The sequence below is a fragment of the Dermacentor andersoni genome, chromosome 11 (genome assembly GCF_023375885.2).
Source record: "Dermacentor andersoni chromosome 11, qqDerAnde1_hic_scaffold, whole genome shotgun sequence".
NCBI lineage: Eukaryota > Metazoa > Arthropoda > Arachnida > Ixodida > Ixodidae > Dermacentor > Dermacentor andersoni.
This window is the reverse complement of record NC_092824.1, coordinates 11,783,567-11,807,866: the sequence shown is the minus strand read 5'-3', so window position 1 is coordinate 11,807,866 and position 24,300 is coordinate 11,783,567. Positions and strand designations below refer to the sequence as shown.

Here is a 24,300-nt window from a genome sequence, read left to right as displayed (position 1 = left end):
AATGTGTCGCATACATCTTGAAACATTTCTGATTTGACCTGTGCTGCAACTTTGAATAATGCATGCAAAGTGTTTCAGCCTAACGAGTTGGAAAGCAGAAGCCTAGGTGCTTGCTCTCGATGTCAGTATGTCATCATGTAACGAGTTCACTTCTTTCATTGCCTTTTCACAATGTATTACGGGAGGCATACTTTTCAAGTGGCTAAATAGGTGCTCTCTAAGTATGGCAGACATAAAATGCTGGTTTATGTTCTCATATTTGACATTCTCCATAGAAAGTTCTCACATGCGGCCTACATTCTGTAATGACAAATCTCACAGAAGAATTGCTTTTATTCATTTGTTCTGTAGCTCTGCACTTTTCATGATTCTGAAGGCTCAAGAAATGTTGTGAAACTAAATTTTCAATGAGCAGAATTAATTGGCACCTAAAGGGGTTATGCATTGTAATCCTTGATGTTGAGCTTTGTTCAGCAGATTGGTGTATCACTTCATCTGATGTGATCGTGCGCAGGCAAGTGGATGTGTACCGGGAGGGTCACCTAGTGAGAGTTCGAGGACATGGCTTGACCGTTTATTGCGATGCCACCAAGTTCTTCTGCACATTCGTTTTGGACCAGTTTCACCATGGCAACCTTCTTGGCACACTTGGCAATGCAGATGGCAATGCTGGCAATGAATATGAGGTCAGTGCTTCTGTTACATGACATACGCTGTTGAGGAATCAGTAAGAAATTGCGAAGTTGAATGTCTCAGTGGACGCTTTTCTGTGGGAGCATTGTCCACATTTTGTAAACTGTAGGCATTGTAAACTAGCTGCGGCTAGGAACCTGTAGTAGGAATAATTGTTTGATATTGTAACTGCCATATAATATTGTGTATTCTTTATAAGGGTTGCATCTCTAAATTGGGGTATAGATATTGAAGAACAAAAATATTTCGATAATTATTCGCGCATTTGCTGCACCCACCTTTCCCAAGTGTGCACTTGGTCATACACGAGCTGCGCTGCACTGTTACATGAAGGCATATCGAGCCCCTCCTTGGCCTCTTCACCACTTCTACAATTGATAGCCTGTTGGAGGGAAGCTGGTGGACCAACTGTCACAATACTCATCTCCCGGTACCCCATGGCTCGTCCTGTAACCCTTTCCTCCTGCATGTAAGTGTTCTTGCAACATGTGCCACTCCCCGTAGTCAGCGCCTGCCACTGCGCACTGCCCTGAGAATGTGTGCATTGCACATGTTCTGTGCTTCACACATATATTGTGCACTAAGCCTGGGTAGTTCCCACATTGCCTAGCATGCACATGGGCACTATCGACAGTAACAGCCCATTAGCTTTTCGCATGTCTGCCCCAGCAGTTCTACAGTGAAGCTTTATTTCCCTCTTCTCCTCACTTTTTGGGTGCTGGCTGTATTACCGAGTACACACAAGTTCACTACCACGCTACCCACTGACATCGACCGCACTACCATAATACCCACTAGTCTTGCCTCTGTGTCACACTAGGGCCTCATGGATAACATTGTAATACTGTCGCATCTCTCCTTCCTTAAAGTGAAGCTTCTTTTTCTTTGCCTCTCCTGTCCACTCTTCGGATGCTCGCTGTCTTGCCAAACAGACACAAGCCCACTACTAACTAATGAATACAGCACTGCCCACTAGGCCAGTGCCCGCTGACAATTAGTTTTTGCCTCCACATTACACTAGTACCGCATTGACGGCACCACAATGCTGTTGCAGCTTTCAGTTTCTTGCGGCATGGTGCACAATCTGTGTTCATGTCAGGGGGCAATGAGCACTGAGTGGTGCGGCAAACATTTCATCTAGAAACGCAAAATAGAGCTGTACTGATGTGCACAGGTGGATGCCTGGGAATGAGAGTGCACACTTGTTCATAAGCATGTGTTTACAGGTGCAGACAAGTACTTTGACAGGCATCTTCGTACAGGATAAGTTCATATTCAGTATGCAATAGACTGGTTTAGGTTGGCCATGTTTATAGTGTTGGAGCACCATGCATTTACAATGAGGGAGGCACTTCCCGGCAAGAACATGTCCAATTTTGTTGTGTGGTAAATTGCATCTGAACATCAACAGCGTTTCTCACTAACACCAGTGAAAGCTATTAACCCTTTACTGCACCTTGTTGCATTTACACAACATTCTGATGAACGGCGTTAAAAACCGAAGCAAAGTCAGTTTGGAGCTGCCTGTACATGTTGTTGCATATCCGCAACATTGGTCTGTAAAACGCGCCACCATGTGCTGCAATCTGTGCTAATCCTTCGCATCTTCTACCAAAACAAACATGGCGGAGGCTGCCCACGCCTGCGAGCAGTGATATAGGTAAGTTTTACAAATTGTAAATGTATTTCTCCATAAGAGAAAGCTCAAAAAAAATTCTTACGCTATGCTCCACATCCTTCTGACTCTGTAGGTTCAAAAAAACATTGTCGTTTCGGAATAGTTTGTTCCTGGCGACAGAACGTTGCTATGTTGCACAAATTCAACAACGTGTACATGGTTTATTTTCTTCGTAAAAGTGAAATGGCTCCGAAACGCTGGTATGGCCCAGCAATTCCTCCTGATAGTGAAGACAGTCACTATTCAGTTAGTCACGACAGCCACGAGTGCAAGTCCGTTTCGATTCAATATGTGGACAAGATGTGCTCTGGTCGAATTTCCTTTTTTCTTTTCAAAAGTACGCTGTGCCTCCGCACGTTGCCGTGTCACGTCGTCACGGGCACAGCTTTACGTCTGTGCTTCGATGTTCTACATTTTGACAATAACTCGAAAACACTGCATTGTTTTCTGGCTGCGCAGGAATCTGCATGACGTACTGCACGAAGTGTGGGAACCACCTGTGCTGCACAAGCATGTACAAGTGCTTCTCTTTGTTCCACACTAAATCATAGGTGCACCAATGATGGTCTCGTGCAAATAAGCATCTGAGTATGAATCGCTCTAAATCTATTTTTTACTTTCAACTTCTTCTTTATTTGCACATTGTTTCAAATATGCAACATACCCTTTTTCTGCAAATTGAAACCACAGACATTCGCTAAAGTAAGTTTCCATGGGAGTACAGGTACTGTTATGCTTCCCTACAACTCCATGAATAATATTTTGAGGAAGCAAAAAATTTTGCAGTAAAGGGTTAAACCAAATCCCACAGTTGATGGGATTCTCATATTTTCTTTTTTTCGTCATGCCACCATAAGTGTATTGTGGCCTCTGACCCTGGGTCTGTGAAGACACCTTCGCCTTTGCACGTCTCCTAGTCCAGCTGGTCCCAGTCCCAGTCCAGTTGGTCTAGCTCCACATTTACGTGCCAGTGATGGACAAAGGTAAAAGAAAGGCTTCCCAAGGCATCATATATGGCAGCAAACACACCTCTTTTTAAAAGAAATCCCCAGGTATCCTTAGCCTAAGGGACACAAAACAAAAGCCTTGTGAAGCCTACTGTAATCCACCTTAATCCTCCTTCATCGACTTTAATTCACCTTCATTAATCTTAATCCACCCTAATACTCCATAATACACCTTAATCCAATCACTACTCAATCATTAATTAACTTTGCTAATCATTAGTTATTTCTTATATACAGCTGGACATGCTTTGGTTCGCTTCTGGCCTTCCTTGAGTCACATGATATTTTCTGTACCGTACAATGCGACCTTGAAACATAGAGATTCTAAGGCTTTCAGCTTAAAAAGTAGATATAGTACAGTTATTTATCTTGCAGTTGTTTACTTGTTTACTGGCCACACCCAAGAGATTCAGGCCTGAATAGGCTTGCATTTTTTTAAAGAGTGTGCCTCTTACATGACAATGACATGGCATGAGTATGCCTCTTAGATGACATGCTACGAGGTGACGTCAGCAACGGAGAGGAAGAGAGAGAAGACAACGATGTTCGGTGATGTTCGCGTGGTTCGGTCGCCATCTTGAGTGACATCCCCAAGCATCCTTCTGTATGACTTGGTGCTCAGTGGAGGATACATGATAGGGTCATCGGTGTATCGGGCTTGCATCGCCAGTGTTTATGTAATACTTCACCACGGTGCTTCTTGACAACTGTTTACCAACCGAGGACAGTACTTTCTGTCACAAGTTGTTGAGGACATCTTGCACTCCTGCGTTACACAACACAAGTTTACAATGGCGTATCACCTCCAGACCAACAGGCTGACAGAGTGTCTTAATAGAACTATCACAGACACGCTTGCCATATACGTGTCCGCTGACCATAAGGACTGGGATGCCGTCCTCCCTTTTGTAACCTTTGCCTACAGCACGTCCCAGCACAATTCTGCAGGTTTCTCTCCACTTTTTCTTTTATACAGTCAAGACCCTGCACTTCCTTTTAACATGCTCCTCCCCACTGCTCTTCACACAACATCAGAATATGCTCCTGATGTTATCTCTAGAGCTGCAGATGCACGTGAAATTGCCTGCTGGTGTCTCAGCGCTTTGCAGGAAAAGCAACAATGTTTCTGTGACGCCCGCCACTGCGATGCCCATTTCAACCCTGGTGACATGGTCCTCCTCTGGACAGCATCACGACACGTTGGTCTTTTTGAGAAGTTGATTTCCCTATATTCTGGCCCGTATTGTGTCTTGCGCAAAGTAACTGATGTCACGTATGAAACTGAACCTCTCGATATCACCATGACATCTCTGATATCTCTGACATTGTCCACGTCACAAGACTAAAGCCAGATCACTTGGACTTACCAAGCACCGGGACGGCGCCTTCACCGCCGGGGGTCATGCTACGAGGTGCTGTCAGCGATGAAGATGAAGAGAGAGAAGACGATGATATTCGGCAATGTTCACGTGGTTCGGTCACCATATTGAGTGACATCCGAAGCATCCTTCTGTATATAACCTGTAAATATATTATACGTCTTTTCCTCCCCGTAACAATATGGTACCGTGTTTTTACATGTATTATTTTTGCTATTGTGGTATTGGCTGTGTAGATATCTGACCACACCCGAACTAACTTCACGGACTGTGTGGCGCATCGACTGAAAACAACAGAGCCCATTCTCTGATTGTTGACTGCCCAGCCTTAGCAGCATCTGGTTTTTATTATTTGAGCGTGTGACATTTACAAGTGATTCGATGACGACATACATGTGATACAGAATTGAAATTGAAACAAAATGTTACAAGTAGAAATGAATTGCAGGTTGCAAAAACAAAACCAGAAGCATACGACATTATAGTTATCATTATCAATCATCAGCCTATTATAACTTTCTTTTTGGATGGAGGCGGATCCCATTTATTCTCAGCCCACACAATTTTTAATCTCATTGCTCCTGGTAATCCTCTTGTGATTATTATTGCCTTTTGCTTCTCAAATTACTCATTCCGTTCTCTGTTCTCTGTTGGTTATTTGTTCTGCGCACTGTATCACCTAACTACGCCTCTCCAAAATGTAAATAAATATATAATTTACTTTCTAATCCATACTGTCATCTTCCTGTTGCTCGACATGACACCTGTCATGTTGCACAGTCCTCAGCATATTGCCAAGTATTTTCGTTATCCTCCAAGTTCCACCCTATTGGTTAGTACTGACAGAATGCATGTATTAGGCATACCTGGCAACTCTGCCAAGTTTTTCCGTAAATTTAATGAATTTGGGGTCATTCTACAATGGAACGAGTGTTGCATCTCAACGTTTAAAAAAAATGTTGTGGAGAATTTAAGCTCACCGGACTCTGACCATACCTTTGGAAGCCTTCTGATGGTGAAAGGACACCAGAGACACTTAATTCAAGCAAGCTTATTCAGACAAGTTCCTGAAGCAGGCAAGATCGGCAACAGCAAAGTCACTGAAAAAGTCACTGTGATCTAAAAAGAATATGTTGCGTGTCAGTCTCTGCTGTTGCAAGTTTACTGCTGCTTGTGTGCTGCATCTATAAATGTTAACCACCACAAATAAAGCTTGATCGTATCCCACAAAAGGTATTCACGCGGGGAAAACATTAAAGATACATGTTATATTCCCCCTCTCCAGTGTTGTGCCCATAGGTTTTCTATAAATTAGTTTACAGAATGGCAGGTATGATTATATACAGTCAACCACAAAAATTTAGAGGACATGGGATTTGTTTGAAAGCCGATTTCATGTGAAGCCTGGGCACGTAGTTTCTAATTCGGTTTCAATTTTTAGTTGCTTTTGAAATCTATACCATGATTCTTTTAATTTAAAGCACATGCCTGACTAGAGTGGAAATTAAAAATGTTCATGGAACCCTTGCTCTATAAGCTGTTGTGGCCGACTGTACTTTTCTTTTGAAGGATGTTAGTAGTGTTAGGGGCTAAATGGGAAACTGCGGCGTGAGGAAGCTGTGCATGGAGAGGAGATGACAAGGCTGTTGTAATAGAGTCTTGACCTGTGTAAAGTGCCCGCTACAATATGCTGTAGTTCACGACTTGAGATAACCTCCCACATTCTAAGTCATTCTTATTTATCTGCAGATTTACATCATGATTTGAATCCACTATGACTACTTCGCTTAGCTAAACATGCTCATTAACGTTTTAAAAGGCTGAACACCAAGTTCAAAGCTTATTTACTTTATTCTTCAAACTTTTCCAGCTAAGGTGCTCAGTCAATTGTCTGAGGCCACCTCCAGTGTTGTCGAATAGGAAAACTCCTACTTGCAATTATGCAATGGCAGTGGTAGGGGACGAGAGACACGGGACAGCAGCGACACAACATGACTCTGCCACCTTTAACTTGTGTCCTATCCCCTAGCACTGGCATGGCATAATGAAAAACCAACAATCTCAGCGCAGCGCATTAGTCAACTGCAAACTGCAGGTCAATGAGACAGTCCCTGTTTGTTTTTACACCGAATCCGTCCCAGTTTGGCAGATTGAATGCTTGGTACAATTTGCCAGGAGTCTAAAACAAGTTTGCCACACTCTTTCTCATGCTGTAGGTATCGCTTCTTGTAATCTATATATATATATACTACCTGTAAAGACTAAGCTAGATTTGTATTACGCCTTTTTATTTTCATCTTTGAGATACTGTGGTTTTTATTTGGGGCAACAACACTGGATCAAATACTCAAACAACTTATCACATTACAAAAGAAAATGCTACGAATTATTGCTAATGCACCTTATGATTCGCACACTGCTTACGTTCATGAATGGTTTAATGTTTTGCCTGTAACGGAACTTTTTGATCAAAGACAAGATGTTTGGCAAATGAACAGTTGCCAGAAATGACATTTTTTTCACGAATGTCTTTACACTTGCATGCAAAGAATACCTTAAAGGGACCCTTAAACGATTTTGACGATTTTGTACAACCATACTGAGTAGTTAGAGTAGGTCCTTCTGATCATTAATTGACGCATCTAAGTACTCCGCGTAAAGCGTGTAACTTTAAAAATGTACATCGCTGCCGATTGCAGCACACTGCTTGGCAGAATTTTCAGCCAACCCTGCCCATATGGCATAAATCAGCCAATTGACGTCAGTAGGGCGAGCTATCCGATTGGCTGCCCAGGGCGCGTCATCAATAATTTTTCCTCCTTTATGGTGCACAAATTACGTTCGTAATAGTTGGAATGTTAGTTAATTTGTTTCTATAAAAAGAAAGTAACAGAAAGAGAGTGCACATGAACAATTCCTCACTACATTTAGGCACATCCGGCACACAGCCAGCAAGCATTGTTTGCTTGTGTTACAACGTGCTCAGTTTTGACGAGAGCTCCGTGGTCAGTCAGTCTCAGTCTTCTCGCGAGCACTATGATTCGACTTTGTTGCGTTGTGGATTGAAAACGTAGCGACTGTCAATATGTCGAGCTGCGACATTGTGTCCCTCTGCAAGGCAGCAGACGAGCGGACTGGCTGCAGCGCATTGGGCATGCCACTATCCGATGGGCACCAGGATTTGCGCGTTTGCAGCCGCCACTTTACACCGGAAGATTACTAATGCAATAGCGTTTCGCGAGTCCGGTATTAGGGTAAACGCAAACGCAAGGGGACAAGGCCTGGCCGCTTGACCGTGTCGTTTCACAGGATGAGCAGAAGCACAAATGTGAATGGTCTGCACAGTGCAGCCACCTGGTGGCAAAGAGCTCAACCACCCACAGTAGCAGTAACGAAATGTATTCTTTGCTGCTGATGTAAATTTTTCGTAGGAGTGTAATCGTTAACACATTGTTTTTGTAAATGTTTAAAATGTTTTACACTTGGTTAGAGCTCTTTGTTTGGCTGGTTAAGCTCTGCGCCAACAGGTGGCTGGACTGTGGAGACCGATCAGGCAGCTCACGTATGCCTATGCTAAAGTTCCTTCACCAGCTTGAGCATAGAGCTTGTGCCTCTAGCCATCCGTCGAAACGCCCAGCTCGCCTGTGGTTACCAGAATACGAGACATGTTTGGCGCTGCAACAGAATGCTCGCAACGCATGCTGCTTCGATAGCTCTCGCTTGAGGTCGACCGGTCGACTTCCAAGCAGCTGGCGAAGAGTTTGAAGAGGCTTCGCGCGCTCGTTCCTAGAGAACCGGAAGTCGACGACACAATGTGCCATCATGACGCAGAGCCAGTGAAGGTGGAGCTTAGCCCCAATCACTCAGCAAATGAGTTGAGGAGAAAATACATGACTATGGAGGAGGGTAACTTGTAATCGTCCGTAGCTCTCTTAATATGAGACGTTTCACACAAAGTGTAATGCATTAACTTTAGCTGTACCCTACGTGTCTACAAAATTTGTCCAAACTGTTTCAAGGGCCCTTTAATAAAGGTAAAATGAGACAGCCACCCAAGCGTAGAAAATTGCTACATAGAAAACCCATATCTCATTTGGGTTCCTCGAATAAAAAAGAAAGAGTTGTTGATAAATTTGACTTCACCCTGCCATCTGCTAGCCGCCTGGTTAGGGGCTGCCCTGGAGAGATGGTGGTCTTGGGTTTGAGTCCCGGACAAGGACGAATGTTTTTTTCAACTGTGAGGCCTTTTCTTTTGAGGAGCCCGTATGGGTTTCCTTTGTAGCAATTTGCTAGGTTTGGACGGATGTCTCATTTCCCCTTTATTAATTACTTCTCTCCACCTTGCGGGTTTCCGCAGAACTATCATGTCAAAAGAACACTTTATTTGACTAGTACCCCAGATGCCTTCCTGTTGCTCCAATGCAGAACTAACTATGGTTTTCCTACGTTAAAATATATAATACCTAAATTTCTTAATCTGCCAATGCCTGACAAATAAATTTGAGCATGTATTACCTTTAATTTAATTCTGGGGTTTAACTTGCCAAAACCACAATCTGATTATGAGAGCGTGTGTTACCTAAAATATCATTCTAACATTATGTCCATGCCTCTGAAAGTTGTTAGTGTGCGTGTGTGCGTGCGTGCGTGTGTGTGTGTGTTTGGGGGCGCGCGCGCTCGCGCATTAGTTTCATTGTTGTGCTTAATCACGTTGTATTTGTGAGCTTTTGTCATGCAGATTTCTTTCATATACTCTGTCTGCTGACTTTCTGGGGTGGCAAGGCCAATCAGGCGGTACTGCGATGTTGCTTTCTTTCTTATGGACTTCAGTTTCGTAAAAAAAAAAAAAAAACTGGAATAAACGAGTTGATTGATTGACGTACCATTTTTTCGAATGCAGCTTCCCAATGGGCAAGTCGCCAAGGACGCCGCGCAGCTTGCCGCTGGCTACGAAATGAGTGGCTATGCGGAGTGCAGGGCACTGCTCAACCCCATCAAGAATATGCGGGAGAACACGGAGGAGTGCCGCCAACGGGTGCCGCAGACCCTCAAGCACTGCCTGATGAAAACCAACATGGAGGAGCTGTTCCAGGATGCCTGCTCTTGGGACGTCAGCCACCGTGCAAGCACTTGCACCAGCGTCAATGCCATGGCGGCCTTCTGCACTCACCATGGCTACTGGGTCGACAACCTGCACTGCGGTGAGCCACCCCTGAAGCTGCATTCCAGCAGGACTCAATTTGCCCATGAATTTGCCCGTCAGACGGGCAAATTTATGGCACATTTCATGACGTTCTGGCAGTTCTATCTGTGTGACAGGTGCACATTAAAGAGCCCCAGGTGGTCAAAATTGATGCACGGTTGTTAACTTTGGGAACAGCACTAAACGACAGAACAAGAAACACAACACATGAACATAGACTAGCAACAAGTTTCCATTGTTGCGATGCTGCATGACATATCCATGATACCCATAATGTACCCATACCTTTGTAACAATGTAGTATATGTGTAGCAACAGTATATATGTTATTTAAAATAAACTTGTTAGTCTGCTAACAGTTCCATTATTTAGCACTGTTCCCAAGTTACCAGCAATGTACCAACAAGCTCAGTTTTCAACCTTTCTGTAATCCAGAGTCCCCCATACGACATGCTTCATAATCAGATTGTGGATTTGATGCACTAAAACCCCAGAATTAAAAAAAAAATGTTTGTGTACAGTTCTATAAAATTACGAAAGACAGCCTTAAAGTGGCATTGTGAGAATAAGCAGGTCCAGATAGGGTTAATGGCTTCATTATCATCAATGAAGCGCACTTATACTTGCACTAAAGCTTAGTTGATGTCTTACACAACCTTTATCGTGTAAATAACCTCTAACCAGGTGCCATTTACCACAACATCCCTGAGCGGGTGAGGCTCCTCCTTTTCTCAGGAGTGAAAACAACAAACTTCTGTTTTTCATTCACACTTGTGGCAGCTGTTCAGTTATCTTGTGGATATTCTTGCTGTGCTGATCACACCACGTGGTGTGATCAATGGTGCTCGAACAGGCAATGTCGCTGGAGCCACTGCTTTTACAAGGGGTCTATACTTGTCTTTATCGGGGCAACTGTTTTCTTTGGCAGCGTTTATATGCATTGTAACAGTGCCTCAAGCAGCCGCTCGTGATGTCCACTGATAGTCTCTGCTATTGGCTGGACATGAGCTTAGAGAGAGAACAAAGCAGTTACGGGGTTGTGACGATGGCAAGCTTCTCCGATAGCCAGCCATCACAGGTAACTGGCGTTGGCAGCGAAGGTAGATGGCCCGCAATCACTGGCCACCTACAAGTGCACAGTCCCCAACCTCGAGTTGGGGAGGAGAATAACCTGGTGCGTAAAATAGAATGATGGAACTCGAGGTGTTCAAAATGGGTGACAAAAATGAAAAAGATTTTGTCACCGACTTCTTGGAAGACCCATGGCACAACAACCCCATTTGCCTGTTCCTGCTTCATCACAACTAGAGACTTTGGCCTCACTAAGTATGAGTGAAAATCAGCTACACGACTTTCATTTCAGCCAGTGCTTGAATGCAAGAAGTGTTTTGGATGCAGACCATTGCCTGAACTCGCCAGAAGCACAAGGCCAGAAGACCTTCCGTGTCAAGTCTGGGCCTCTCATCGAGGTGGTCGTGCTGTTGGCCGAGAGTTCGTTCGATCCTCGGGTGGCCACCTTGGTGCTTGCTGGCACTCAGAAGCTGGTGGATGCTGTGGACGCGTCGTTCAAGGCACATGGTCACAACACCAAGTACGCTTTTGTGCTCAGTGGTGGTGGCCACGGTCACCACTACCGGAGCCCTCACCTGCGCACAACAGCCAAGTGAGTTTAAACAGATGCAAAGAGGCTCAGAGGCACCTTAACATTATGCAGCCTTGAATTAGTGAGAAATAAACTTGCACCTAAAGCATAGGTATGCATCCGGAAGAAGAAAACTGTTAGCCCCTAGCTCTTCCTGATATTGTTTTTTATATTGCTTGTTTTTTTTTTGCCACTAAAATGTATTCTTCAATTGATTGACATATAAATGCACTCACTCCTGCAATATCTTGCTATGCAAGATGGCAGTATATGTAAATAAATAAATTAAATAAATAAATATAGAAGATATAAAATGTAACACTGTATATATATATCAGTCACAATATTTACTTAAATGCAGGCATCTGGCAGGTGGGCAGGTGACGCAAATGAATAAATGCTCAGACAAAGATTTTTATCCTCCAACACCCCTTCTCGTGCATTATACTGCAGATGGTCTTTTCTCTGTTTCAGAATTAACTCTGGAGCTGTTATGTAAGGTATTCATCTCGAATATAAAGTTGGATGTGTGCAGAACTGTATGGAAGCAGTTTAGTCATGCCCTTGCCATCAGCTTTTGTGAAAATTGACACAACTTTGATGTAGACCGCTGTGTTGCTACAAACAACAAAAACCACCTGTGAAGTGCACTTTGAATGGTGTGAGAAGATATGAAAATCAAGGATGTAGCATGAACATCCCAACCCACCACATTATTTATCATTGTGTTTAACAGGACATGAAAAGCTTCATCCATGTAACTTGAAGACAGGCATGCAAACATGGGCACGAGAGGGGACAAAGAAACAACAACACAGACACCGGTCGGTGCTTTTGATGTCTTTTTGGTTCCTTATTGTGTCCACCATTGCATGCCTGCCATGCAGTAACGCGTCCCTACCAACTTGCTACACTTTCATTCATTCATTCATTCATGGGCAGTGCTCATGGAATGAAACATGTCTGGGAAACCCCATATTTGCAACTGCATATGGGAATAGAAGAAGCTGTATGTGCAATTACTTGAGAGTACCATGTCCTTTCACTACGAATCTGATCAATAAAATGTATGAGCTGAAATTACACTGATGTCATACCAACTGCAGATGGCGGAAAACCCGCAAACCTTGCGGGTTTCTGCAGAACTATTACGTCAAAACTCTGGCCTTTGCTTCGAGTTGTTGATAAGTTTAACTTTGTCCTGCCATCTGCTAGCCGCCTAGTTTGCTCAGATGGTAGAGTGGCTGCCCTGAAAAGGCGGTAGTCCTGGGCTTGAGTCCCGGACCAGGACACATTTTTTCTTCAACTGCGAGGCTTTTTTCGCGGAACCTGTACGGGTGTTTCCTTTGTAGCAATTGCTACGATTGGGTGGGTGTCTAATTTTCTCTTTAACCATCATCATCATCATCATATTTTATGTCCACTGCAGGACGAAAACCTCTCCCTGTGATCTCCAATTACCCTTTCCTGTGCCAACCGATTCCAACTAGCGCCCGCGAATTTCCTAATTTCATTGTTCCACCTAGTCTTCTGCCGTCCTCAACTGCGCTTCCCTTCTCTTGGTACCCATTCTGTAACTGTAATGATCCAACGATTACCTATCCTGTGCATTACATGTCCTGCCCAGCTCCTTTTTTTTCTGTTAATGTCAATTAGAATATCGGCTATACCCGTTTGCTCTCTGATCCAAACCGATCTCTTTCTGTCTCTTAACTTTATGCATAGCATTCTTCATTCCATTGCTCTTTGCGCGGTCCTTAACTTGTTCTCAAGCTCCTTTGTCAGTCTCCAAGTCTTATTAATTACGAATTTTTATCTACTAGACCAATGCATGTAAGCTTTTGAAGTTCGTTGGGTTGTGAGACCTTAACCTGTCCAACAATTGTGCTGAATATTGTTGCTGTATCACAAATTACCATTTCTACAATTTGCCTCAAATGTGAAGTTTTGACGAAGAACACTATTTAAAAAAAGAAAAATAAATAACAGCGTTAATTTTTCTCAAAATCTCGTAAACAGCTGTTCACAGGCACTGGAAAAAGAACATAAAAAAACATGCTGCATTATTTTGTTTGTAATGACAGTATAGGTGGTAGAAATGAGAGATTTGCCAGCATGCAGCAAGGTGCCAAGAAAAAGGGACATCAGGGTAAAAAGAACATGCATAAGACTGTGACTTGCCTAAACTCGACCATGATTGCGACAGAAAAGCAATTTTGGCCTTGTGATTAATGCTTATTCCTAAAAGTGGGTTTTGTACAACACTCATTCTCTTAAATGCGACTAAAGATACGTCAACAGAACAACCTTTACATGGCTCATGTAACAGCAAGTTTGCGCAGCTTGCAGTGTAGATAATTTTTTTTTCTGTTAGTGTAGGTTTGTACTTCTTTGTTTGCTGCGGATTTAACGGTGAACTCCCTGTGCATGTACACAAGTAACAGATTCTACGGCAGGTAAATGTCTCTAAAACTGTCATACTGGCCATGTCTCCATCAGAAACATCATTTTATAACCTAAGATGCGGTGGTGGGGGTTGCGATTGTGTTGGTTAGGGCAGGGTTAGCTGACAGATAGTGCCAGCGATTGCTCTGTTCTGTTGCCTCTTTAAAAAAATAAAGAAAGGGACTTGTTAAATTACTACCTAACAAAAAGTTCACAGTTTCTTAGAAAAGCTGGAAAGAGGTGCGACACTTCCTCTCTCAGAAACTTGGGTCTTTTGGGAAACACTACCTGTTTCACGCATTCATGAAGAAATTGTAATCTGCGCAGAGCCTCAGGTAGAGCATTTCTCTTTTCGTTTAAGTATTGGCAGGACCAGATGAAATGTTCTGCGTCACCAATTTTGTCACAGTGAGTGCAGAGTGGAGAAGCTTGTCCAACCTTGAAGGCCCAAGCTGGGCTGTTTGCAGAGCTAGTTATTACTCTATTTTTTTTTTTATTGTTTGTTTCATGGATTCTCTTCGTGTAGGGGGCAGAGGTAAAGGCAAAATGCCTGACAGAGCCTCTGCGCCCCTACAGTTCAAGGCAGCTTGGCATATCATTCACATACATATTTGCCAAACATATTGTCACGTGGTGGTGACGTTGAATAACACAGTAGCAATACTGTGAACGACAAAACAAACTTTTATTGGGCGAACCTGTGCCCACAAAACAGGCTACACTTATAGCACAACGATAGCGGCGAACACGCTCGGCGATCGTCGAAAATCTGATCAGCGGGTCAAGCGCGTCGGCTTTTATACAACAGTCGTCGAATGTTCGAGACTAATCGTTGGGACCCGCATGCCTTCCACAAAGTTCTACAACATTCGAGTCACGCGATGAAATCAGATAATACAAGGCTCGGCGACAACAGACTGCGGATAGAAGCATCGATAACTTTCCAGAAACTTCGGTACATGCAAGCGCGTCCCGCGCTGTGCGATAAGATTTGTTAGGCGGCGAAACGGGGTGGCCCGATAAATATAAGTACACGTGTCAATACCCCCCTCTTAAAAAGCATCGTCCCGATGCTACAAATATAAGAGAGCGAAACACAAAAGGACACTTATTAAACATAATTAACAAAACAACGAAAAGAAATCAAGTCCAAAGGTCAGTTACGCGAAGTCCCAAAGTTCGTCAACGCTCGTGGTACGGCTTGAGTCGCACAACGTGGACAATTTCAGGTCGTGAGCGGCGCCGCTGTGACAGCGAAATGCCGTCTGGCACGACCTCATAGTCCAGTGCGCCAATACGTCGGATGATCTTGTACGGTCCGAAATAGCGACGCAAGAGCTTCTCGCTCAGTCCTCGTCGGCGTATAGGGGTCCAAACCCAAACACGGTCACCGGGCTGGTACTCGACAAAGCGTCGTCGGAGGTTGTAGTGTCGGCTGTCGGTCCTCTGCTGGCTCTTGATTCGCAGGCGGGCGAGCTGTCGGGCTTCTTCGGCGCGCTGGAGGTAGCTAGCGACGTCAACATTCTCTTCGTCACTTACGTGCGGCAGCATGGCGTCAAGCGTCGTCGTCGGGTTCCTGCCGTAAACCAGTTTAAACGGCGTGATCTGCGTTGTTTCTTGCACCGCCGTGTTGTACGCAAAGGTTACGTACGGGAGGACCGCGTCCCACGTCTTGTGTTCGACGTCGACGTACATTGCTAGCATGTCGGCGAGGGTCTTGTTCAGGCGCTCCGTGAGACCATTCGTCTGCGGATGGTAGGCAGTTGTCCTCCTGTGGCTTGTCTGGCTGTACTGCAGAATGGCTTGCGTGAGCTCTGCTGTAAAAGCCGTTCCTCTGTCGGTGATGAGGACTTCTGGGGCACCATGTCGCAGCAGGATGTTCTCGACGAAAAATTTCGCCACTTCGGCTGCGCTGCCTTTTGGTAGAGCTTTAGTTTCAGCAAAGCGGGTGAGATAGTCCGTCGCCACGACGATCCACTTATTCCCGGATGTTGATATCGGAAACGGCCCCAACAAATCCATCCCAATCTGCTGGAATGGTCGGCGAGGAGGTTCGATCGGCTGTAGTAATCCTGCTGGCCTTGTCGGTGGTGTCTTGCGTCGTTGACAGTCTCGGCATGTCTTGACGTAACGCGCGACGTCGGCGGTCAGACGCGGCCAGTAATACCTTTCCTGTATTCTCGACAGCGTCCGGGAGAATCCGAGGTGCCCAGCGGTTGGATCGTCGTGTAAGGCGTGCAGTATTTCTGCACGCAGCGCTGACGGTACAACAAGAAGGTAGCTGGCGCGGACTGGTGAGAAGTTCTTCTTCACGAGCAGGTTGTTTTGCAGCGTGAACGACGACAACCCGCGCTTAAATGCCCTAGGGACAACGTCGGTGTTTCCTTCCAAATACTCGACGAGGTCTTTTAGCTGCGGGTCTGCTCGTTGCTGTTTAGTGAAGTCTTCCGCGCTTATTATCCCAAGGAAGGCGTCATCGTCCTCGTCGTCCTGCGGCGGGGGATCGATGGGGGCGCGCGATAAGCAGTCGGCGTCGGAGTGTTTTCTTCCGGACTTGTATATTACCGTGACGTCATATTCTTGTAGTCTGAGGCTCCACCGCGCCAGCCGTCCTGAAGGGTCCTTTAAGTTAGCTAGCCAACACAATGCATGATGGTCACTGACGACTTTGAATGGCCTGCCATAGAGGTAAGGGCGGAATTTAGCTATAGCCCAAATGATGGCGAGGCATTCCTTTTCAGTCGTAGAATAGTTGCTTTCCGCTTTTGACAGCGACCGGCTAGCATACGATATCACCCTTTCAAGTCCTTCTTTCCTCTGGACTAGGACGGCACCGAGGCCTAGGCTACTGGCGTCAGTGTGGATTTCGGTATCGGCGTCCTCGTCGAAGTGTGCAAGTACCGGCGGCGACTGCATGCGTCGTTTGAGTTCTTGAAATGCCTTGGCCTGCGGCGTTTCCCACTTGAACACGACATCACATTTGGTCAGATGTGTTAGCGGCTCCGCGATGCGTGAGAAGTCCTTGACAAAGCGCCTATAGTAGGCACACATGCCAAGGAATCTGCGCACTGCCTTCTTGTCGGTTGGCTGCGGGAACTTTGCGATGGCAGCTGTCTTCTGTGGGTCGGGGCGTACTCCTGATTTGCTGATCACGTGGCCTAGGAACAAAAGCTCATCGTAAGCGAAGCGGCACTTTTCCGGCTTCAGAGTGAGCCCTGATGACTTGATGGCTTCTAAAACTGTCGCAAGCCGCCTAAGGTGATCGTCGAAATTTCCGGCGAAGACAACGACGTCATCGAGGTAAACAAGGCACGTCTGCCACTTCAGTCCGGCTAACACCGTGTCCATGACGCGCTGAAACGTTGCAGGCGCCGAGCACAGTCCGAATGGCATGACCTTGAACTCGTAGAGGCCGTCTGGCGTGATGAAGGCAGTCTTTTCGCGATCTCTCTCGTCGACTTCTATTTGCCAGTAGCCAGACTTGAGGTCCATCGACGAGAAGTATTTAGCGTTGCAGAGCCGATCCAATGCGTCGTCTATCCGTGGAAGGGGGTACACATCCTTCTTCGTGATCTTGTTCAGTCGACGATAATCGACGCAGAAGCGTAGGGTTCCGTCCTTTTTCTTTACCAGGACTACAGGAGAGGCCCACGGGCTTTTCGACGGCTGGATGATGTCGTCGCGCAGCATTTCGTCGACTTGTTGCCTAATAGCTTCACGTTCTCGCGTCGAAACTCGGTAAGGGCTCTGGCGGAGTGGTCGAGCGCTCTCTTCGGTTATTATGCGATGCTTTGCAACTGGTGTTTGTCGAATCCTCGATGACGTCGAAAAGCAGTCTTTGTATCGTCGGAGAAGACTTCTGATCTGTTGCTGCTTACTCATAGGAAGACTTGGATTCACGTCGAAGTCTGGTTCGGGGACAATGCTCATCGGGGTAGATGTGGCTGAATCCGAGAGGACAAAGGCATTGCTGGTTTCCAAAATTTCCTCGATGTATGCGATTGTCGTGCCCTTGTTGATGTGCTTGAACTCTTGGCTGAAGTTGGTTAGCATAACTTCCACTTGCCCTCCGTGGAGTTGAGCGATCCCTCTTGCGACGCAAATTTCACGGTCGAGCAGTAGATGTTGGTCGCCCTCGATGAGGCCTTCTACGTCAGCGGGTGTTTCAGTGCCGACGGAAATAATAATGCTGGAGCGCGGCGGGATGCTCACTTGATCTTCGAGCACACTCAAGGCGTGGTGACTACGACAGCTCTCCGGCGGTATCGCTTGATCTTGTGACAGCGTTATCGATTTCGACTTCAGGTCGATGACTGCGCCATGTTGATTCAGGAAGTCCATGCCGAGAATGACATCTCGTGAACACTGTTGCAGGATAACGAAGGTGGCAGGGTAAGTCCGGTCATGAATGGTAATTCTTGCCGTGCAGATTCCACTCGGTGTGATGAGGTGTCCTCCAGCGGTCCGAATTAACGGGCCTTCCCATGCAGTCTTAACTTTCTTCAATTGGGCTGCGATTGTTCCACTCATGACAGAGTAATCGGCTCCTGTGTCTACTAAGGCGGTGACTGCGTGGCCGTCGAGAAGCACGTCGAGGTCGGTGGTTCTTTGTCTTGCGTTACAGTTAGGCCTCGGCGTCGGATCACGGCTGCGTCGCGTTGACCTGTGGTTGGTACGTGGCGTCGTCAGGTGGTCATTCGTCAGCGTGTTCTTTCCTGCCAGACTTCGTCGGGACGGCGGTGTGCCGTCGTTGTTATGTCGTCGAGATAGGCTTTTCGGCGTCTTCGTCGGCGGCGGAGGATCTTCGTCAGTTCGACGAACAGCAACCGCACCTCCATCGGTTGCTGCTTTTAGTTTTCCGGATATGGGCTGACGGACCGGCCCCGGGCTGGGCCAGTGTATGGTCGGCGCTGTGGCGACAGGTAGCGGCCTGGTGACGGCGAACGGAACGGTCGTCGAGGGCTCCACTGAGTAGCGGCGAGGTAGTCGGCGATGTCACGAGGGCGTTCACCTTCCCTCGGGCGCTGGGCGACGGGTGGTCGTACTGGCGGCGGCGGCGGACGACGGAATTGGGGCGTTGCAGGGCCCTGGCGCGGTCGCGGAGGGGGACCTTGACGACGTGCGACGGCGGCGTAAGTCATCGCTTCTGGCTGAGGCTGCGGTACTTGTGGTTGCACCTCAGGAACTCCAAGCGATCGGTGCAACTCTTCTTTCACGATGTCGGCGATCGAAGCTACTTGAGGCTGCGACGAAGGCAGGACCTTGCGCAGTTCTTCGCGCACAATGGCCCTGATGGTCTCTTGAAGGTCGTCCGAACCCAGTCCTTGGATGGCATACTGCGGCGTGTGCCCCTGGCGGTTATATTGCCGGGTGCGCATCTCCAGAGTTTTCTCGATCGTTGATGCCTCTGCAGAAAACTCAGCCACAGTCTTCGGCGGGTTACGAATAAGTCCGGCGAAAAGGTCTTGCTTGACGCCGCGCATCAGGAAGCGAACTTTTTTCTCCTCCGACATTTCCGGGTCGGCGTGCCGGAAAAGACGGGCCATCTCCTCCGTGAAGATCGCGATCGTCTCGTTCGGCAGCTGCACTCTGGTTTCTAGTAGAGCTTGGGCTCGCTCTTTTCGCACGACGCTTGTAAACGTGTGCAAGAAGCCGCTTCGGAAAAGGTCCCACGTCGTTAAGGTGGCTTCCCGATTCTCGAACCACGTCCTGGCGGCGTCTTCCAACGCGAAATAGACATGCCGCAGCTTGTCGTCGCTGTCCCAACTGTTAAACTTAGCGACCCTCTCATACGTTTCGAGCCAGGTTTCCGGGTCCTCGAATGTTGATCCGCGGAATGTCGGAGGTTCCCTGGGCTGCTGCAGCACGATGGGGGACGTTGGGGTTGCCATTGGGGTTGCCTTGTCCACAATCTTTTTGGTCTTCTCAGGTAGAAGTCCGTGCTCCGGGGGCAGCTGTTGAAGACGGCGGCTTGCTCGATGCTCCGGGACTACGTTGGTGCTCTCTTTGCGGTCCGGGCTTGGATCACGGCTTGTCGGGGGCGTCCGGTACATGAACGAAAAGCACCTCCACCAGATGTCACGTGGTGGTGACGTTGAATAACACAGTAGCAATACTGTGAACGACAAAACAAACTTTTATTGGGCGAACCTGTGCCCACAAAACAGGCTACACTTATAGCACAACGATAGCGGCGAACACGCTCGGCGATCGTCGAAAATCTGATCAGCGGGTCAAGCGCGTCGGCTTTTATACAACAGTCGTCGAATGTTCGAGACTAATCGTTGGGACCCGCATGCCTTCCACAAAGTTCTACAACATTCGAGTCACGCGATGAAATCAGATAATACAAGGCTCGGCGACAACAGACTGCGGATAGAAGCATCGATAACTTTCCAGAAACTTCGGTACATGCAAGCGCGTCCTGCGCTGTGCGATAAGATTTGTTAGGCGGCGAAACGGGGTGGCCCGATAAATATAAGTACACGTGTCAATATCTTTAACACATAGCACACAGTAACGAAGAATTCAATTATTCAGAACACATGTCTCCAAAGCATTACTTTTGCTTCAATGGGATAGACTTCGAAAAAGCAGAAGATACATATGCAATAAGTATTATATAACAATAAAATTGGCTTACATCAGAAGTCAACAAAGAAAAGAAAACCATAGAAACATTGGCCCAAAAATAAATAGCATATACAGTAAATAGATCAGTACATAGAATCATTTCAGAAAAGAACGAAGGTTTAGATTGATACACAATGTAAATGCCAAAACAAAGGCAAATATGATTTACAAGCGCTGAGAAAAATCTGTACTGAGGTTACATGTGTTATCAGGAATGAGCACAAGTTACTCAAAATGAAAATGCAATGTCACTGCCCACTAATAGGTTTTTACAGTCATTTTTGAAGTTGTGGAAGGATTGTGTGTATTGTACGTTAAAGTGATCACTGTTTAATATATTAATCAATTGATAATTCAATGTTTGCCTTCCGTAATTAGTTCTTGTGGCGGGCTTTAGATAGTGTGGTTTACGTATTGGGTATGAGGTGGAACTGTCGTCAGGTATTGTGTGCAGCCTATTTTTATATATCCACTGGAGTAGTTTGAAATAATAAACTTGATCTGCTTTAAGCATGCTATGAAATGGCATAAACCTGAGTGTTGGATTCCTTGAAGCACTCCTGGATCGTAAGGTGACATTCAAAGTGCTCAGAAGTGCCTTATCTATAGATAAGGGGTGATTCATTGGCACTCTTAATTTCATCTGCTACTTCATTGCCTGCAAGTACAACATGTAGCGGTACCCACTGAAACTTGCTGGCATGCAATGCAGTGGATAGTTGTTGGAGCACCACTGACTAATCCGAGAGGCTGATAGCATGATAGGAGAACACGTCCACAGTTTACGAAGCGCTGCAGTAATGGCGACACTTTCTGCATTTTTCGATAAGCCCAACTGATCCAGAGGGCCAGATCGCGAAGATCCAGTGAAGCAAATCCAATACGCAGCGGCACAGCTGCTTGCCTCTTGACTTACTGACCTGTCAGTGTACACTTGTAGGTGATCCGGATGTGCTGCATTGAAGTGCTGCAGCATGAAGGTAGGGAGAGGGGACAAAGCACTTGGAGCATAGGTGATGAATGCGTTCAGGAAGGCTTGATCCTTTTCCAATGACCTGCAGCAGTGCAATTCTTAGTATGTCGCATAACGTTTGCTTGGGCTATTTGGCTCATGGAAAACATCATGGCGTGAAAGACGAGGACACAGGGCTCATTCTGTTTCTAGTCCTCTTTTTTTTGCGCCACTGTTTTTTGTTTCCAGCGGTTTCCACATAATATGCATTTTCCTAACCGTAGTTCTATTCTTGGTTCAATTCGCGTTCGCCTTTTGGCAAATGCTCAGCGTGCGTTCAGTGTTATCACCTCGTCACGCATGTTCTTCCGAAATGTTAAATTTTGAATTCATATCTGACCAATTCATTTTGAGTAAACAATATATCTGCGCTGTAGTAAAGAGATGTTTAACTAGTTTTCTGACACTTTCCTTACGTCAAATATCCAAAAGAGGAGGATACGAATAGTCTTGCCGTGATAAATGAAATATAAAAAATTCACTGTGGAGCAAGGCCTGCATTAGTTTTTCTGTTTGGGAATGAAAGCATCACCGCTCGGTACTGCCTGCTGAGCGGAATTCAAGGACTCCTAGCTCCACAGTCTGTAATAATTCGCATAAGTTAACTTCAGGCTGGTCATACGTATGTTCTGGTGCACTTGTCGTTCACACGAGTGAAAGCGCTATTAGTTGATGCAAAAAGGAGCTAGAGGGAGGGAAAGAAAGATGCCAAGCATCGTAAAACGCGTCTCTTTTTAGTGGTGGCTGAATGCAGTGGGTGGGGAAGGCGCCTCTGTGTTGCAGCTCTTGGCGCGGAGGCGGAGAGTCCGGGTGGAAGACGGGGGTGACGTTTGTGGAGAGGAGACGCTTGTGGGAGGGAGTAGGAGGAAAACTAGCAGTACAGCGAACGTGGCAGTGCGCCGAGGGCAGCGCTAACAGAGCGATGCGATGTCTGGTCGCACTAACCGCTTCAGCGCTCCGCCCCAGAGATTCGTCGGCGCTCTATGATGGCATCTCGGAGGCCATGTTTAGGGCGGTAGGTACAAGTTTAATTTAGTGACGTTTGCTTTGTTAAACCCCAAATATTTCTAGAAGTTTAGTGTTTAAATTAAGGGAATACATCTACTTAGGGCAGGTAGTGACGGCGGATCCGGATCATGAGACGGAAATAATCAGAAGAATAAGAATGGACTGGGTGCATTTGGCAGGCATTCTCAGATCATGAACAGCAGGTTGCCATTATCCCTCCAGAGAAAACTGCATAACAGCTGTGTCTTACCAGTACTCACGTACGGGGCAGAAACCTAGAGGCTTACGAAAAGGGCTCTACTTAAATTGAGGACGACGCAACGAGCTATGGAGAGAAGAATGATGGGTGTAATGTTAAGGGATAAGAAAAGAGCAGATTGGGTGAGGGAACAAACGCGAGTTAATGACATCATAGTTGAAATCAAGAAAAAGAAATGGGCATGGGCAGGACATGTAATGAGGAGGGAAGATAACCGATGGTCATTAAGGTTTACGAACTGGATTCCAAGGGAAGGGAAGCGTAGCAGGGGACGGCAGAAAGTTAGGTGGGCAGATAAGATTAAGAAGTTTGCAGGGACAACATGGCCACAATTAGCACATGGCCAGGGTAGTTGGAGAAGTATGGGAGAGGCCTTTGCCCTGCAGTGGGCGTAACCAGGCTGATGATGATGATGAGTTATTTGAGTAGTCAATTGGGTAGGCACCATCAGTGAGCTCTTCAGTTCAGTAACACACTGTGTGGTACTGGCACAATACATGCAAAGGCATACTTCCTTTTTTGGGACAGGAAGAGCCCGTTTTGGCCGGAGCAAATAAAACTTTGAGAACCCAATCGATGTATCCGGATTGGCTTACTTAAAAAGACAATAGGCCTCTCGTACTGAGCGGGTCATAAATCTCTTGGCAGCATACTCTTTCTTCCCGTCAAGTAAAACGGATACTACATATTTTTTATTCAGGCTCTGCCAAGAACAACCATGCTCGTCTTAGGTATAACATTCCACAGCGGTCTGGGTGTCGGTTGGGTTCAAGCATGTTCTCTCATGGGTGTCTGGTGCTGACCATGTTCCATGCTTCTCGCAGCAGCGTCAGGATTTGTATATCATATAGGCTGACAGATTTGGAACGAGAGCTTGGGCTTTTCGACACTTTGGTTGACTTGGCAGTAGAGTCAACGAGTGCATTCGCTCTGGGTAGGAAGGGCATGTATCATAGGCTTCTTTAATGTTGCTAGGCCATTGCTTGCACACCCTGCATTTGTTACCTGAAGCGTCCAAATCCTGGTTACACCCTACAAAGTGAGATTTGGCCCTCGAAGTGACACCAATTTGAGTTTATTTCCGCACCTGGCGAAGGTTTCTGTGTTGCGAATGCAACTTCTGCAGATGCACGTGAGGAAAAGTTCCGAGTGGGTGTATGCTCCGCTCTTGACCTCCGAGTTAGCCTTCTTCCAGTACAATTTCATCAGCTGTTTTAGCTAAGGAGGCATCGATAAAGTACAGCACTTCTCTTAGTTGTTAGAAGCAATTCTGGCACATCTGGTCATCATCATGTGCTCTCATTTCAACCACCTATATTGACATTACGAACAAAATAATGC

General features: G+C 46.2%; 1 protein-coding gene across 1 annotated transcript in view; it reads left to right on the top strand.

The window, feature by feature from the left end:
- The window catches only part of LOC126517671 (uncharacterized), a 228,286-nt gene that overhangs the window by 194,492 nt on the left and 9,494 nt on the right, over positions 1-24,300 (top strand). The window contains exons 33-35 of the mRNA XM_055064380.2: positions 515-686; positions 9,658-9,958; positions 11,359-11,623. Of these exons, the coding sequence (XP_054920355.2) occupies positions 515-686; positions 9,658-9,958; positions 11,359-11,623 (738 nt within the window). The remainder of the gene's footprint in view (positions 1-514; positions 687-9,657; positions 9,959-11,358; positions 11,624-24,300) is intronic.